The 13,916-nt window shown below is 46.6% G+C and overlaps 1 protein-coding gene across 1 annotated transcript in view; it reads right to left on the minus strand.

The window, feature by feature from the left end:
* Positions 1 to 1,790: 1,790 nt before the first annotated feature.
* SHMT1 (serine hydroxymethyltransferase 1) overlaps positions 1,791 to 13,916 on the minus strand; it is a 33,279-nt gene continuing 21,153 nt past the window's right edge. Inside the window, exons 4-12 of the mRNA XM_049776885.1 lie at positions 12,043 to 12,158; positions 11,494 to 11,654; positions 9,844 to 9,925; positions 9,240 to 9,452; positions 7,848 to 7,964; positions 7,207 to 7,329; positions 4,836 to 4,952; positions 2,370 to 2,480; positions 1,791 to 2,088 (exon numbers count right to left, since the gene is read on the minus strand). Coding sequence (XP_049632842.1) covers positions 1,916 to 2,088; positions 2,370 to 2,480; positions 4,836 to 4,952; positions 7,207 to 7,329; positions 7,848 to 7,964; positions 9,240 to 9,452; positions 9,844 to 9,925; positions 11,494 to 11,654; positions 12,043 to 12,158 — 1,213 coding nt within the window. The 3' untranslated portion in view covers positions 1,791 to 1,915. The remainder of the gene's footprint in view (positions 2,089 to 2,369; positions 2,481 to 4,835; positions 4,953 to 7,206; positions 7,330 to 7,847; positions 7,965 to 9,239; positions 9,453 to 9,843; positions 9,926 to 11,493; positions 11,655 to 12,042; positions 12,159 to 13,916) is intronic.

Consider the following 13,916-nt stretch of genomic DNA (forward strand, 5'->3'; position numbering starts at 1 on the left):
GACCTAGCATGTGCTTTGAAGCCCCCAGTAGTTTTCTGGTCTACCTTCCCCATTACCATCATTGAAAGTGAATAAAACTAATAAAACTGGATGAGGTCTTCAAGAGACACAAGCTATTAGAAACAAAAAGGGAAAAATAAAAATAAAAAAAGGGGGGGGGCCCGGAGAGATAGCACAGTGGCGTTTGCCTTGCAAGCAGCCAATGCAGGACCAAAGGTGGTTGGTTCGAATCCCGGTGTCCCATATGGTCCCCCAGGCCTGCAAGGAGCTATTTCTGAGCAGACAGCCAGGAGTAACCTCTGAGCAATGCCGGGTGTGGCCCAAAAAACCAAAAAAAAAAAAAAAAAAAAGGGAAAAATACTGACTTTTACTTGGGTTGAAAACAAAACATTATCACCTAGTAAGGTAAGATTTGGGTCCTGATGTTCTCAAGCCCTTCCTTTAACCTTTGAACTCTGATCTAATCTGTCTTCATCTATAAAGTTCTGGTTAAGGCCCAGGGCAGAAATGGAGGGGATGAAGCAAATGTTTTTCCAGGCATTAATTCCTAAGAGCCATACAAGTAAAGAAACAGACTGTTGCTGTGTATTGCCCACTCCCTACCCAAATGAGTGAATGCTGGTTACTAAGACCTCACTGAATGACCCTGCCTGGCTGGCTGGCTGGCTGTAGAATGTGAGCTGAAATCACTACAACCTGCAGGTCACAGTTCAAAATGGTGCAAGGAATTGCATTGGTTATTTTTGGAAAAGCTATTTTGTTATTGCATGCTTCCCTGCCCATGTCTGTGAATGTGAGTCCACCCACCATACACACTGTAGTCACAGTGGCCAAGGACAAGGCTATGAATGGACACTCGTGACAGCGGCTCCTAGATGTAGCTGCACAACTGTTTATCTAGAGTTAAAGGCCAAACACATAGAAGTGTACTTTTTAAGAAATTAATTTATTTGAGTTCAAATATTTTTGAAATATAAAAATTGGTTGTATTTTTAAAAAGCTATAATTCTTGTAGACATTCTGTGGTTAAAAATTTGATTGTGCTGATTTAAAAAAGTCATCTATGTTTTGCACTTTAGCTTTGTGAAAAATAAAGTATCTTCGGGAAAGTTCCGTTTGGTTTCCTGATTAGCAGAGGCTTTGGGTTCTCTTGCAGGGTAGCCGAGTGCACGTTCTCATGCTATAATGGGCCATGAGGCACCCAGCTCTGCCCCTCCTGAATGGAAGATGACAATAAAACCAATCCCATACACTGCTGGGTGACATCTTACACAGGCACGTCCAATTCCCAGTTCCCATTTATACAATAGAGCACAAAAGGTATAAGAACCTTCCATCACCACTGGAACAATCCTCAGTCCATCTCTGGTAAGTCCCTGAGCACCAAGATGGGGTACTCAGGCTTCCCACCTACTGAGCCACCTCCCTAAGCTAGAGAGGCTGAGGAATGCTAAGGGTGAACACAGCTGCTGGGACCTTTCCAGGGGTCAGCCTCACATCACTGTCTGGAGGAATTAAGGATAAATGGTTTTGCAATAATTTGCTTTTCCAGAAAATCAAAGCCGTGAGGCAGATTCAAATTTTAATTTGTGAAGCTGAGGCAATAATATAGCAGGTAGGGCATTTGCTTTACATGCATGTGGCTAACCTACATTCAATCTACAGCACCCCATATGGTCCCCCCGAGTGGGGCAGGAGTGGTCCCTGAGCACAGCCAGGTGTGGCCTAAAAACAGATATTCTTAATAACTTGTCTGAGAATTTCAATAGGTTTTTTAGTTTGTGTGGGGGGAAAAAGCCCAACAGAACCTTTCTCCATCAGAAGGCATAAAGAAGTTAACCAGTCCCTCTGTAACCCTTAAGCAGTAAGTTGCCCCTGTGCCATGTGGCACTGGAGCAAGGTGGTCCCAGCTCCTTTAGAGATCAGGCAAGCCAGGCAGAGGGAATCGAGAGGCGAAGCTCTCCACCTCCTCCCTCAGAGTCCTGATAGCCTTCTGGTGCTTCTCATCCCCTTCAAGTTTCTCCTTGAATTCCTTTAGGGTGGCCTTCGTCCCTATGTTGTTCTGAATCTGCAGAGTCAGTTCTATGCCTGTGTATAAGAAACAGCATTCAGCCCATGAGACACTCCATCCCCTCTACCTCAGCTGGAGTGACGACAGCAGTAGGTATTAATGCACCCCTTTGAAGTGACTTGGGGGCACCCCATCCAGCAGAGAACCTCTGGACGACCCTCTAGGATGGTTTGCTGAGGTGATTCTTACAGTTCTCTGCTTGGAAGCACTGAGCCCCAACAGAAATGACAGAAATGCCCTCAGTAGCGGGGTCCCAACCACTGCTCATCACAGACTAGCCGAAGACCTTTAGCCTTACCTCTGTGAATAAAGTGGGCTACTTCTTGGAATTCTTTTTCCAGTAGTCCTCGGGATGTCAGGGCTGGGGTTCCTAGTCGCAGTCCACTAGGCCGCAATGCACTTTTGTCACCTTCAAGATAAGATAAAGAGGCTTCTGTTCATTGACCACACTCAGTTCACAGTATACATTCGAAAAGAGATGCTTGGTCAGTGGGCCAGACCTTCCAGCCCTCATCTCTATTGTCTCTGTGTTATTACAATGATGTCTTTTATTTTTCTTAAAACCCATAGGTGAGACTATTTTGTGTCTATCTCCCTTTGACTCATTTCACTCAGCATAAGTTTCCATGTCTGTCCATGTATAGGAAAATTTCATGACTTTATCTCTCCTGACGGCTGCATAGTATTCTATTGTATATATGTACCACATTTTCTTTCCATCTATTGAAGTACGTCTGAGTTGTTTCCAGATTCTTGATACTGTAAATAGCGCTACAATGAATATAGGTGTATAGAAGGCATATTTGTATTGTTTTTGTGTGTATGTGTTCCTAGGGTATATCTCTAAGAGTGGTATAGTTGGATCGTATGGAACCTCAATTTCTAGTTTTTTGAGGAATCTCCATATTGTTTCCATAAAGGCTGAACAAGGAGGCATTCCTATCAGCAGTGAATGAGAGTTTCTTTCTCTCCACATTCTCACCAGCACTTATTTTTCTTATTCTTTGTGATGCGTGCCAGTCATTGAGAAATGAGATGGTACCTCGTTGTTGGGTTCTTTTTTTTTTTTTTTTTTTTTTGGTTTTTGGGCACACCCAGTGACGCTCAAGGATTGCTCCTGGCTATGTGCTCAGAAATCGATCCTGGCTTTGGGGGACCATGTGAGATGCCAGAGACTGAACTCTGGTCCATCCCAGGTCAGTGCATACTAGGCAAATGCCCTACCACTGCACTATCACTCCAGCCCCCTCGTTGTTGTTTTGATTTGCATCTCCTTAACAATTAATGATGTGGAGCATTTTTTCATGTGTCTTTTGGCCATTTGTATTTCTTCTTTGAGGAATTGTTCGTTTCTTCTCCCCAATTTTGATGAGGTTAGATTTTTTTTTTTTTTTTTTTTGGTTTTTGGGTCACACCCGGCAGTGCTCAGGGGTTACTCCTGGTTGTCTGCTCTGAAATAGCTCCTGGCAGGCACGGGGGACCATATGGGACACCGGGATTCGAACCAACCACCTTTGGTCCTGGATCGGCTGCTTGCAAGGCAAGCACCGCTGTAATATCTCTCCGGGCCCAAGGTTAGATTTTTTTTATATATATAATTAAAACCCAACTACAAACATGCTTATAATCATGATGCTTAAATATGTTTATAAAAAAAAAAAGGGGGGGGGATCTGGAGAGATAGCACAGCGGTGTTTGCCTTGCAAGCAGCAGATCCAAGGACCAGAGGTGGTTGGTTCGAATCCTGGTGTCCCATATGGTACCCCGTGCCTGCCAGGAGCTATTTCTGAGCAGACAGCCAGGAGTAACCCCTGAGCACTGCCAGGTGTGGCCCAAAAATCAAAAAAAAAAAGGGGGGGGGGAACACTTGGAAATAGCGGGATGATGGCTCATGCTTCTGAGGCACCTTCCCTGGGGAAAAAGGGCTGAGTTCATTCTCTTGCATGGCATGGCCCCTCTTCCCTTGCACTAGAATCACTAGCCGTGGTGACCCTTAAGTATTGCTGGGTGGCTCTGAATCTCTAGGCACTGCTGGGCCTGAGCAGCACCCTAATGCCAGTATTGGCAGTGAATCATCTGACACATGGGCCTCAGAGCTTCTCAATGCAAATTGAGAGGACTCCCACTTTTCTCCCCTCAAAAAAACCTTACCTACAAAATTTTTAAAGTAATGCTACAGCAACAGAACAGAACTAATGTGTAACAGACAATCTCAACACTGGAGGCAGCAGCTCACTCCTGCTGCTCTTGTAGCTCATTTATTTTTGGACACTTCTGGTAGTGAACGGGGACCAACTGGCTTAATCCACTGGTTTTTAGAGACACCAGGATTGGGGATCAAACCCAGGACCCTGCACATTCCAGTCCTGTGTTCTTCCAATTGAACCGCATCCCCTGTCCTTGGCTTCTCTATTTTAAACAGTAAGACAATTTCCCACAGTGCAGTCCTTGCTCCAGTGCAGCTATCTGTCTGGGTTTGAGCTGTGCTGCACCCACACATGCTCTTCAGCCCTCAATTAACAACCCACAGAGAAATTCAGCTTGTTTTCTACAGGTTCCTTGTGCAAATGCTTGAATAACCTCTAAGCATCCTCTTGGGTCTTCCCAGTCCTTGGTGAGTTAAGTCAAATGGTATGATTAGGAGAGAGAGCCACTAATTAGTTCTCAGTTCACATGTTCCATCTATCCCCCAAATTGTATAATACTTTTCCCTGAAGCCAAATCCTTGACAAGAGGTATGACAGAGAAGAACATGGAGTCTCACCTGGACAGGTGTTCTTGTTGCAGGCAATAGAACAGGCTTCTAGCACCTTCTCAGCCCTGCCACCATCTGTACCTTTGGAACGGAGATCCACCAGGATCAAATGGTTGTCAGAACCACCTGGAAACAAAGTTGGACATGGAGGAATGCAGGAAGTTGACACTATGCCAGGTGTGTCATGCCACTACATGTGCCCAGAGCCTACAAGCTTGAGAAAGAAAAATCTTTTTTTGTTTTGTTTTATTGTTTTGGGGCCATATTCATCAATGTTCATGAGTTAATTCCTTCCTAGCTCCGCACTCAGGAATTACTCCTGGCAATACTCGAAAATCATATGAGATGCTGGGGATCAAATCCAAGTTTGCTGCATTCAAGGCAAATGCCCTACCTGCTGTACTCTCACTCCAGCCCCAGAACAGAACATTTTTTTTTTTTTTTTTTTTTGGTTTTTGGTTTTTGGGTCACACCCGGCGGTGCTCAGGGGTTACTCCTGGCTGTCTGCTCAGAAATAGCTCTTGGCAGGCACAGGGAACCATATGGGACACCGGGATTTGAACCAACCACCTTTGGTCCTGGATTGGCTGCTTGCAAGGCAAACGCCACTGTGCTATCTCTCCGGGCCCAGAACAGAACATTTTTAACTGGTGACAGTGTCTTCGATCAAACTTCTGGCTCTTAAGAGCTACATTACGGCATTGAGGATCATATCAGCAATGTAGCACAATAGAGGGATAAAACCCAAGGACTCACACATGCAAAACAAATGCTCTACACTGCTGGGCCCAGGTCAAAGTATCTTAAAAAGTCTTGATGATACAGAAGTGAACATAACCAGCAGCTTTGGTACCCAGGTTTCCTACTCCCATAACCTACCACAATAGGTTATAGTGAAGGACCTGGGAGCTTGTTTGAGACTGACAGCTTGTTCATGACCATTGTGATTTCTGTCTTCTCTGAGATCTCAGGATTTTCCCCTGTGCTTAAAACCAATCTTCAAAATTCTCACTGAAGCAGCTTGGAAGTAGTTTACTTTGTTGATTTCCTTTGGGCCACACCAGTGGTACTCAGGGACCAAACAAGGTGTTGGGGATCAAACACAGGTGCAAGACAAGAGGCTTAACCACTGTACTATTTCCCCAGCTCCAATGAAGTAGTTCACTGTTACGACTTTAGAGATGTATTGTAGGTGACCCAGGACCATGCTCATACCTGGTGTCCCACTGTGAAGAGCTGAAATCATGACCCCTTCACTGCTCACAGGGTTGCAGTGAGGCAGTGAATGTTGGGGAGTCCCAGCTGCCCATTTGTAAATGCATGAGACTAAAAATTCCCAAACCTGTCACAAGGACTTAAAGTGGCACTGCAGACACCCACAAATGTGGGGTTACTCTATGTCACCAACCGTCACCTGCTCCAGCCATATGTACATAAGAGTAGCATGATTAAGGTGAGGCAGGCGCTGGAACCCCAGGAGATGGGTACTGTCCTCAGAATTCAGGCACTGGCTTCACTGCTTGGGGGCTCAATACTTGTATATTGGAAGGATGTTTGGCCTATATTCTTGACTCCCACATTATCATTCCCTGGAATGATTCCCAATCAGGAACAAAGACCCCCAACCAGATAGACATTTTAACAGGGTGCTTCAGGGACTTACGAATATATCCCAATTTGAGAAATTTTAAAATAAAGGACTTTGGAGCCACTACCTACACTTCCTCATAAGGAAATGTTAGTGCTGTTCTTCCACTAAGCCATATTCTCAGATTGCAACATGCCAGAGGATGGATGTGAAAGGCAGGTGTGCAGAGAGCTGTGCACAGAACTCTCATGACACTGTTTGGCCTGCTTGCCACTTAGCATCACACGTGGGGAACCCATACTTCATTTTGAGCCTGCAATCCTAACAGACACTAGAGAGGGTATCTGGGAACATCGAACACAGTCATCACATTCTTTTTCTCATGATTTGTTTTATAATATCCTTTCTCTAACGGGATTTATTATGTTAACACATAATACACAACACATAGGAAATACATGTTATCCAGGTGTTTATGTTCCTGGGAAGGCTTCTGGGGAAGTTAAGTTACAGAGAGATTTGGGTTGCACTATGGGAGTCAGTACCACTAATGAGGATCAGTGGAGCCAATATATTAGTCAGGTACAGAAAGAGCAGGAGGTGATTAGTCTTAGAAGTGGAAGCAGTGGATGGGAAAGAAAAGAACACTGACACAGTGCAGGGGCCCTGAGTTGTCCTATATGTGCACCTTCTAGAGTCACCCCCCTATAGAGCACCCTCAACCAGAGGAAGTGAGGATTGGGGCTCAGGAAAGCATAAGAAATAATCAGGGCACACCCCTCAGGTCTGTACCTGTCACCACCTTGTAGCCCAGCCCCATCAGCGTCGAGGCAAGAGCCCTGCAGTTGGCCACCACCTGGTGCTGATACAGTCTGAACTCTGGAGTCAGAGCCTGCTTCAGGGCCACAGCAATGCCTGGGAAAAGACATGGGAGTCGGGGGAATGCAAAGAGAAGATGGGTTCAGAACATAGATTTCATTTCCACTCAGGTTCCCATGCTTCTCAAAAGTCATCAATGGAGGAAATTATATTTCCCCTCAAAATGATATGGTGGTGTCCCTCCTTCATACCCCAGGATAGCCAGTCAATGCCTGGATGTGCAAGTAGCACTTAATCCCTGAACTATCTCTCCAGCGCTCCCTGCTGTTTCTATCAAAGGCTGTGCACTGAGCATGGCTAGGCTCAGGGAATGCCTGTGGTTGGCTTCATTCATCTTCACCTCACAGCAATCATTGCTTTTCTTCCCTGTTAGCATCTCCTGGACTCAAAACTCTCTTTGGAGCTTGTGGCACAAGGAAGATGGGAAATAGGGGGGGGGGGGGTCACAGGATGAATCAAGGGAAGAATCAAGTTACTATACGTTCTAGAGGTTGGTATGGACAAACCCAACTGCCCCCTAGGACTATAACCAGGTTCAGGGATTTTTTTTTTACCAGCAATAGCGTGGTTGTGGGGACCTCCCTGTAGGCCTGGGAACACAGCAGAGTTGATGAGGGACTCAAGGTTGTACAGAATCTCTTTGCCAGTCTTAGGATCCACACTGCGCACGCCTAGAATAAGGAAACATGGGAATAGAAACAGTGGACAGGCGGCTCTCCTGCTCCCTGCCTGGGCTCAGACCCACACTGGCTACAGGGAACTAAGTACAACCTGGGCCAGACCTAGAAATGTTGGGGAACAGAAAAGTCCTGGCTTCCAACAGGATCAGAGCATGTTTTATAGACAAAATGAAATGAGGAAAGCCTCTCTTCACTGAGATCCGAACAAAGACTATGCCCATATTTCCTCCAAAAACTAACAGAGCAGGGGCTCGAGAGATAGCACAGCGGTGTTTACCTTGCAAGCAGCCGATCCAGGACCTAAGGTGGTTAGTTCGAATCCCAGGGTCATATATGGTCCCCTGTGCCTGCCAGGAGCTATTTCTGAGCAGATAGCCAGGAGTAAACCCTGAGCACTGCCGGGTGTGGCCCAAAAACAAAAACAAAAAAAAACAAAAAAAAAAACTAACAGAACAGTCTTGCAAGGTAACAACTTAGAAGGAGATAACACAAAGTCAGGTCTATATACAGAAGTCACAGGGAATACATAAGATTCTCTCCCGGAATCCAATTACCCACAATAGTGACCATTACTATCCCTATAGGAGAAGTAAGGCAAGAAATGTTGTAATACTCTGGTGCCTGCCACTTGTGGAGAAGATGAATTGAGGGAGAATGCCAGGATCTGGAAAGTCAAAGAATGAAATAAGAGCTCTGGCCTGATCAGGGCTTTCTTCTAGAGTCTTCTATTCATTAATTTGTTTTAATTTTTTTTGGGGGGGGAGGCCATACCCAGCAGTGCTCAAGGAACCATATATGGTGCTAGGGATCACACCAGGGTTGGCAGCATGCAAGGCAAGTGCCTTAATCCTGCACTATCTCTCTGGCTCCATCTAGAGTCTTCTAGAAAACTTGTCTTTCCACTCACCTAAGTAACTCTTGAAAAAATATTAATTTCTCTAAGGCAGGGGTCTCAAACTCAATTTACCTGGGGGCCGCAGGAGGCAAAGTCGGGGTGATCCTTGAGTGCAAAGTCAGGAGTAAGCCTTAAACATTGGGGGGGTGTGACCCAAACAACTAAAACAAAACAAAACAAAACAAAAAAAGATTCCTCTAGGGCAGGGCCACAAAACGTTGTACGGAGGGCCGCAAATGACCCGAGGGCCTCGAATTTGAGACCCCTGCTCTAAGGGATCCCAGCTTTTTCCAGCTCCCTAAAATATGCATGAACCCACAAAGGAGAAAGGCCAAGTGCAGTCCCTGCCCCAACCCCATTTGGAAGCTCACCTCTCCTGTAGAAGACCATGCCAGCTCGGCAACCTCTCAGAGTTTTGTGAGTTGTGGTGGACACCACATGGCAGTGTTCAAAGGGCGAGGGTACCACACCAGCTGCCACCAGCCCGCTGATGTGAGCCATGTCAGCCATAAGATATGCCCCATTATCATCTGCGATCTTCCGCAGCCGGGCGTAGTCTAGGTTCCGGGAATAACAGCTGGTTCCTAAGGTGGCAGGGGACACAACTGAGGAATACTCCCACAGCCAGCACAGTCAGCCACCGAACCAGCTCACAAGAAGACCCCTAGGAAAGCAGAGCCAAAAGCAAGCCTGCAGTTGGCTTCCTCTCACACCTCTGACTGTTGGCTATCTGTTGATAGCCCCTCTGTGCTGAAGGCACTCTGATGACCTAACCTTTTCGGCCAGGGCAGGTGTGGCTGCCTCAACTATCACTTTTCTTGACTTAGAAATTAGCCTTTCAGCTCTTATTCTACCTGGTACTACTGGCAGCAAACATAGATGTTTGATTAGACTTAGACCCAAGCTCTCTGGGGCAGAAACCAGGTGTATACAACATTTATATACACAAATGTCACAGGAGGCCCAGGATATCACCTGCAATAATCAGCTTCGGGTGGAAGAGGCGGGCATTCTCCTCCAGCTGGTCGTAGTTGATATAGCCGGTGTCTGGGTTCACCTATGGGGAGTGAGGACCAAGAAGGCTTGCTCTACTCATCACCTGCTGCATCCACCTCCCGCTCAATTCTCACCAGCCTCAACAGGATGATGCCATCTCCCACAGGGCCCACCTGGCACTGCTCCACCAAGCACACAAGAAATATGTCCCATGGGGCCAGAGCAATAGTACAGTGAGTAGGGCAATTGTCTTTCACACAACTGACCCAGATTCAATCCTTGGCATCCCTATAATTCCCCAAGCACCGCCAGGAATAATTCCTGAGTGCAAATCCAGGAATATCCCTTGAGCATTGCCAGGTATAACTCAAAATCAAAACAAAACAAAAAGTTCCAGATGTTGGACCGGAGCAAAAGCATAAGGTAGGGCATTTGCCTTTCACAAGGCTGATCCAGGACAGACCTAGGTTAGATCCCTGGCATCCCATATGGTCCCCTGAGCTAGGAGCAATTTCTGAGCGCATAGCCAGGAGTAACCCCTGAGTGTCACTGGGTGTGGTCCAAACACACACACACACACACACACACACACACACACACACACACACACGAGTTCCAGATGAGGGCTAGAAAATTAGATGGAGATTGGGAGAGGAGGAAAAGATGGGTTGTGTCAACAACCAACTGCTCTTCAATCCAAGCTGCTCTGAGGGCTGCCAGGGGGAAGGGAAGTTCCTCAGAACCCTACCCCTAAAGAGAGGAATCAAGTCACTGTAGTGATGAGAATAGATCCCACCATGCAGGTCCGGAAGCACTGCTAATAGCTGCCCAGAGAACAAACAAACACCTACTAATGCACATCTAGTACAAGTCAGACAATGGAATTCAGGTTTCATAGGCAAGAGGTAGCTCAAGGGGCTAAGCACATCTTTACATACAGGAGGCCTGAAGTCCATCCCCAGCACTGTCCCTGAGTACCTAAAGATAGACAGGTCACAGCCTGTGGCAGAGCCAGTCAGGTTGGCCCCTCTTCACTGCCTGAGCAGATACCAAAGGCACCCCTCCAGGGCGTGAACTGCCCACACTGGCAGAGTCCAGAGTCCCTCCCACTCTTCATCTTGCAGGCCCACCAGGCTGTGGTGGAATGTCCAGCACCAGGCTTGCAACACCACGACACTCCTCAGTCACACAGAATGTTGGATTAAGGTCATGGCTGTCCCAGTGCAGATACCAGGTGATGAGCCTCGGGGTACCCATCTGGTGCCAAGCTTGAGGTTTGGCTTATTTAGGCTGTTGTTGGCTAACAGGTCTGTACCATAGGAGGGACCCCTCTCGGCACAGCAATAACAGGTTCTGACTAAGGCAGTGGAAGGCTATGCGCCATGAAGTCACCAGGTGTGCCCTTACAGTGTAGGAATGACCAATCAAAGTCTCACTGCAGGGGATTTCCCCCACTCCCCCAAAAGCCTCAGTTCAGTTCTACTGCCTCCATCCTAGCGGTCCCCAGTGCAGGGCAAGAATGGCCAGTAAAAGCCAAAATGAGTGCAACCAAGAGGGCTGGCTCAGCTGAACATACACAACTCAGTCCAGCCCAACGACGACAGACCAGAGAGAGAAATGTGCCCTTACCTTATATGGCATAGATTCGAAGAAGATGGATGTAGCGGAGATTTTCTTCTTGTCTGTCATGAAGCCATGGGTGAGGTGACCCCCATCAGGCAGGTCCAACCCCATGATGCGCCCATGGGGTTCAACCAACGCAGTATACACTGCAAAGTTTGCCGGGGAGCCTGGAAATGGCAGATATGCGTGTGAGAACAGGGATCTCAATCCAGAGTGCAGCCACTAGGCCATCCTTCAGGGGTGGTAGAGCAGGCTTGGTCATCATGAGGCCTCAAAATTCAATGTGTTCCCTATTGTGCCACCGAACCATTCATGTCATTACAGATGCCCTGAGCCCCAGGAGGTCACCCTCCACCCCATCCCCTTGAGTGTAAGTAAGAGGGGTCAGTCAGAGATAAGGCATTGCCTTGAAAGGGCATGCATGAAAGAAAAGTGAGGCCTTTTTAGTCTTAAACACTGGTCTGGGGGCAGCATTGTTAGGTCTTTCTTGGAGTGTCAGTTCTAGGAGGTGGGAGGGAGCACACAGGCACAGGGCCATCTGCATGTGGCAGTTACCAGAATAGGGCTGGACGTTGACCCCCCAGCACTGGGGGTCCAGACCATAGACTTGCAGAGCTCGCTTCTGACAAAGTATCTCCAGTTCATCGACAAACTCCGTCCCACCATAGTACCTGGGGAGAAAAGCAGGAGACTGAGTTCATGATGACCTCAATTTTTGTTCTTAGTCCAATAACAAAAAAGCAACTCAGGAAAGAACTGAGCCATGGGCCCTTTGCGGCCCTCCGTACAACATTTTGTGGCCCGCGGCCAGCCTTCAAATATCGCAGTATTCGCGATTATTCACTTACCGAATAATCGCAATAAAAATCGCATTAGTAAGAAAAAAATCGCATTAAACATTCGCATACCCCGAGCAGTTCCGTTCAGGGTATGCGAATATTTAATGCAATTTTTCTTACTAATGCGATTTTTTATTGCGAATATTCGGTAAGCAAAATCCTTATGCGGCCCTGCCTCACCCTGACTTTGCCTCCTGTGGCCCCCAGGTAAATTGAGTTTGAGACACCTGGGACAGAGCAAGAAGGGTTAGAAGACACATCTTGGGGCCCGGAGAGATAGCACAGCGGCGTTTGCCTTGCAAGCAGCCGATCCAGGACCAAAGGTGGTTGGTTCGAATCCCGGTGTCCCATATGGTCCCCCGTGCCTGCTAGGAGCTATTTCTGAGCAGACAGCCAGGAGTAACCCCTGAGCACCGCCAGGTGTGGCCCAAAAACCAAAAAAAAAAAAAAAAAAGAAGACACATCTTGAATCCAATGCTACTGATCACCTGTCAGTCACTGGGGTCTACGGTCTAGAGACCAGCTCTGTGACAGAGCAAGATCCACCTCTAAGGAAATTATGACATAACTACTGGGTTGGACCATGAGGAAGTGGCTCTGTGTGAAATGTCAGTTTCACTGTCTGGTTTCCATATATAACACAATGTCAGATGCAGAGAGACAAAGAAAAATGGGGTTGCCAGAGATTCCAGGGAGGGACAGATGGAGAATTATTGCTTTCTGTGTATTGCTAATAAACTTTTGCTGCCACTTAATCATCATACATCCCAATTCATCACATATTTATGCTCCGAATTATTTGTAAACTGATCATCATAACTCAATCTAGAAAAATAATTTTTAACACTAAGGCCCATGGTCACAAATAACTTTCAATTTCTTTCTTTTTTTGGTTTTTGGTTTTTGGGTCACACCCAGCAGTGCTCAGGGGTTCCTCCTTGCTCCACGCTCAGAAATCGCTCCTGGCAGGCTTGGTGGACCATATGGGATGCCGATATTCAAACCACCATCCTTCTGCATTCAAGGCAACCGCCTTACCTCATGCTCTCTCTCCGGCCCCAAATTTCAATTTCTTAATGAAATGTATATGCTTTATCGCAGAGAAAAACATACATGGGGTGGGGAGGGTGTAACTGTAATAAAGCACAGGTCTCTAATGTGTGAAGTCTCAAGTTCCATCCCAAGAATGGCACCCACAACATATGCAAATCCCACCTAACAAAATGTACCATCTCAACTGTTTTGAAGCAGTAGTGTTTAGTGGTGTTGTTTTTTTGTGTGTGTGTGTGTGTGTGGTTTTTGGGTTACACCCAGCAGTGCTCAGGGGTTACTCCTGGCTCCATGCTCAGAAATTGCTCCTGGCAGGCACGGGGGACCAAACGGATGACCTTCTGCATGAAAGGCAAACGCCTTACCTCCATGCTATCTCTCTGGCCCTAAGTGGTGTTCTTTTAACACACTCTTCATTAGTGTTAAATAATTACATATATTCACATAGTTGGACCAGATATCTCTATAAATTACCTTGTACAAATGAAACTGACCAATCAAAAACTTCCTATTTCTTTCTTTCTTTTTTTTTTTTTTTTT

Source organism: Suncus etruscus, chromosome 7, assembly GCF_024139225.1.
Source record: "Suncus etruscus isolate mSunEtr1 chromosome 7, mSunEtr1.pri.cur, whole genome shotgun sequence".
Taxonomy (NCBI): Eukaryota; Metazoa; Chordata; class Mammalia; order Eulipotyphla; family Soricidae; genus Suncus; species Suncus etruscus.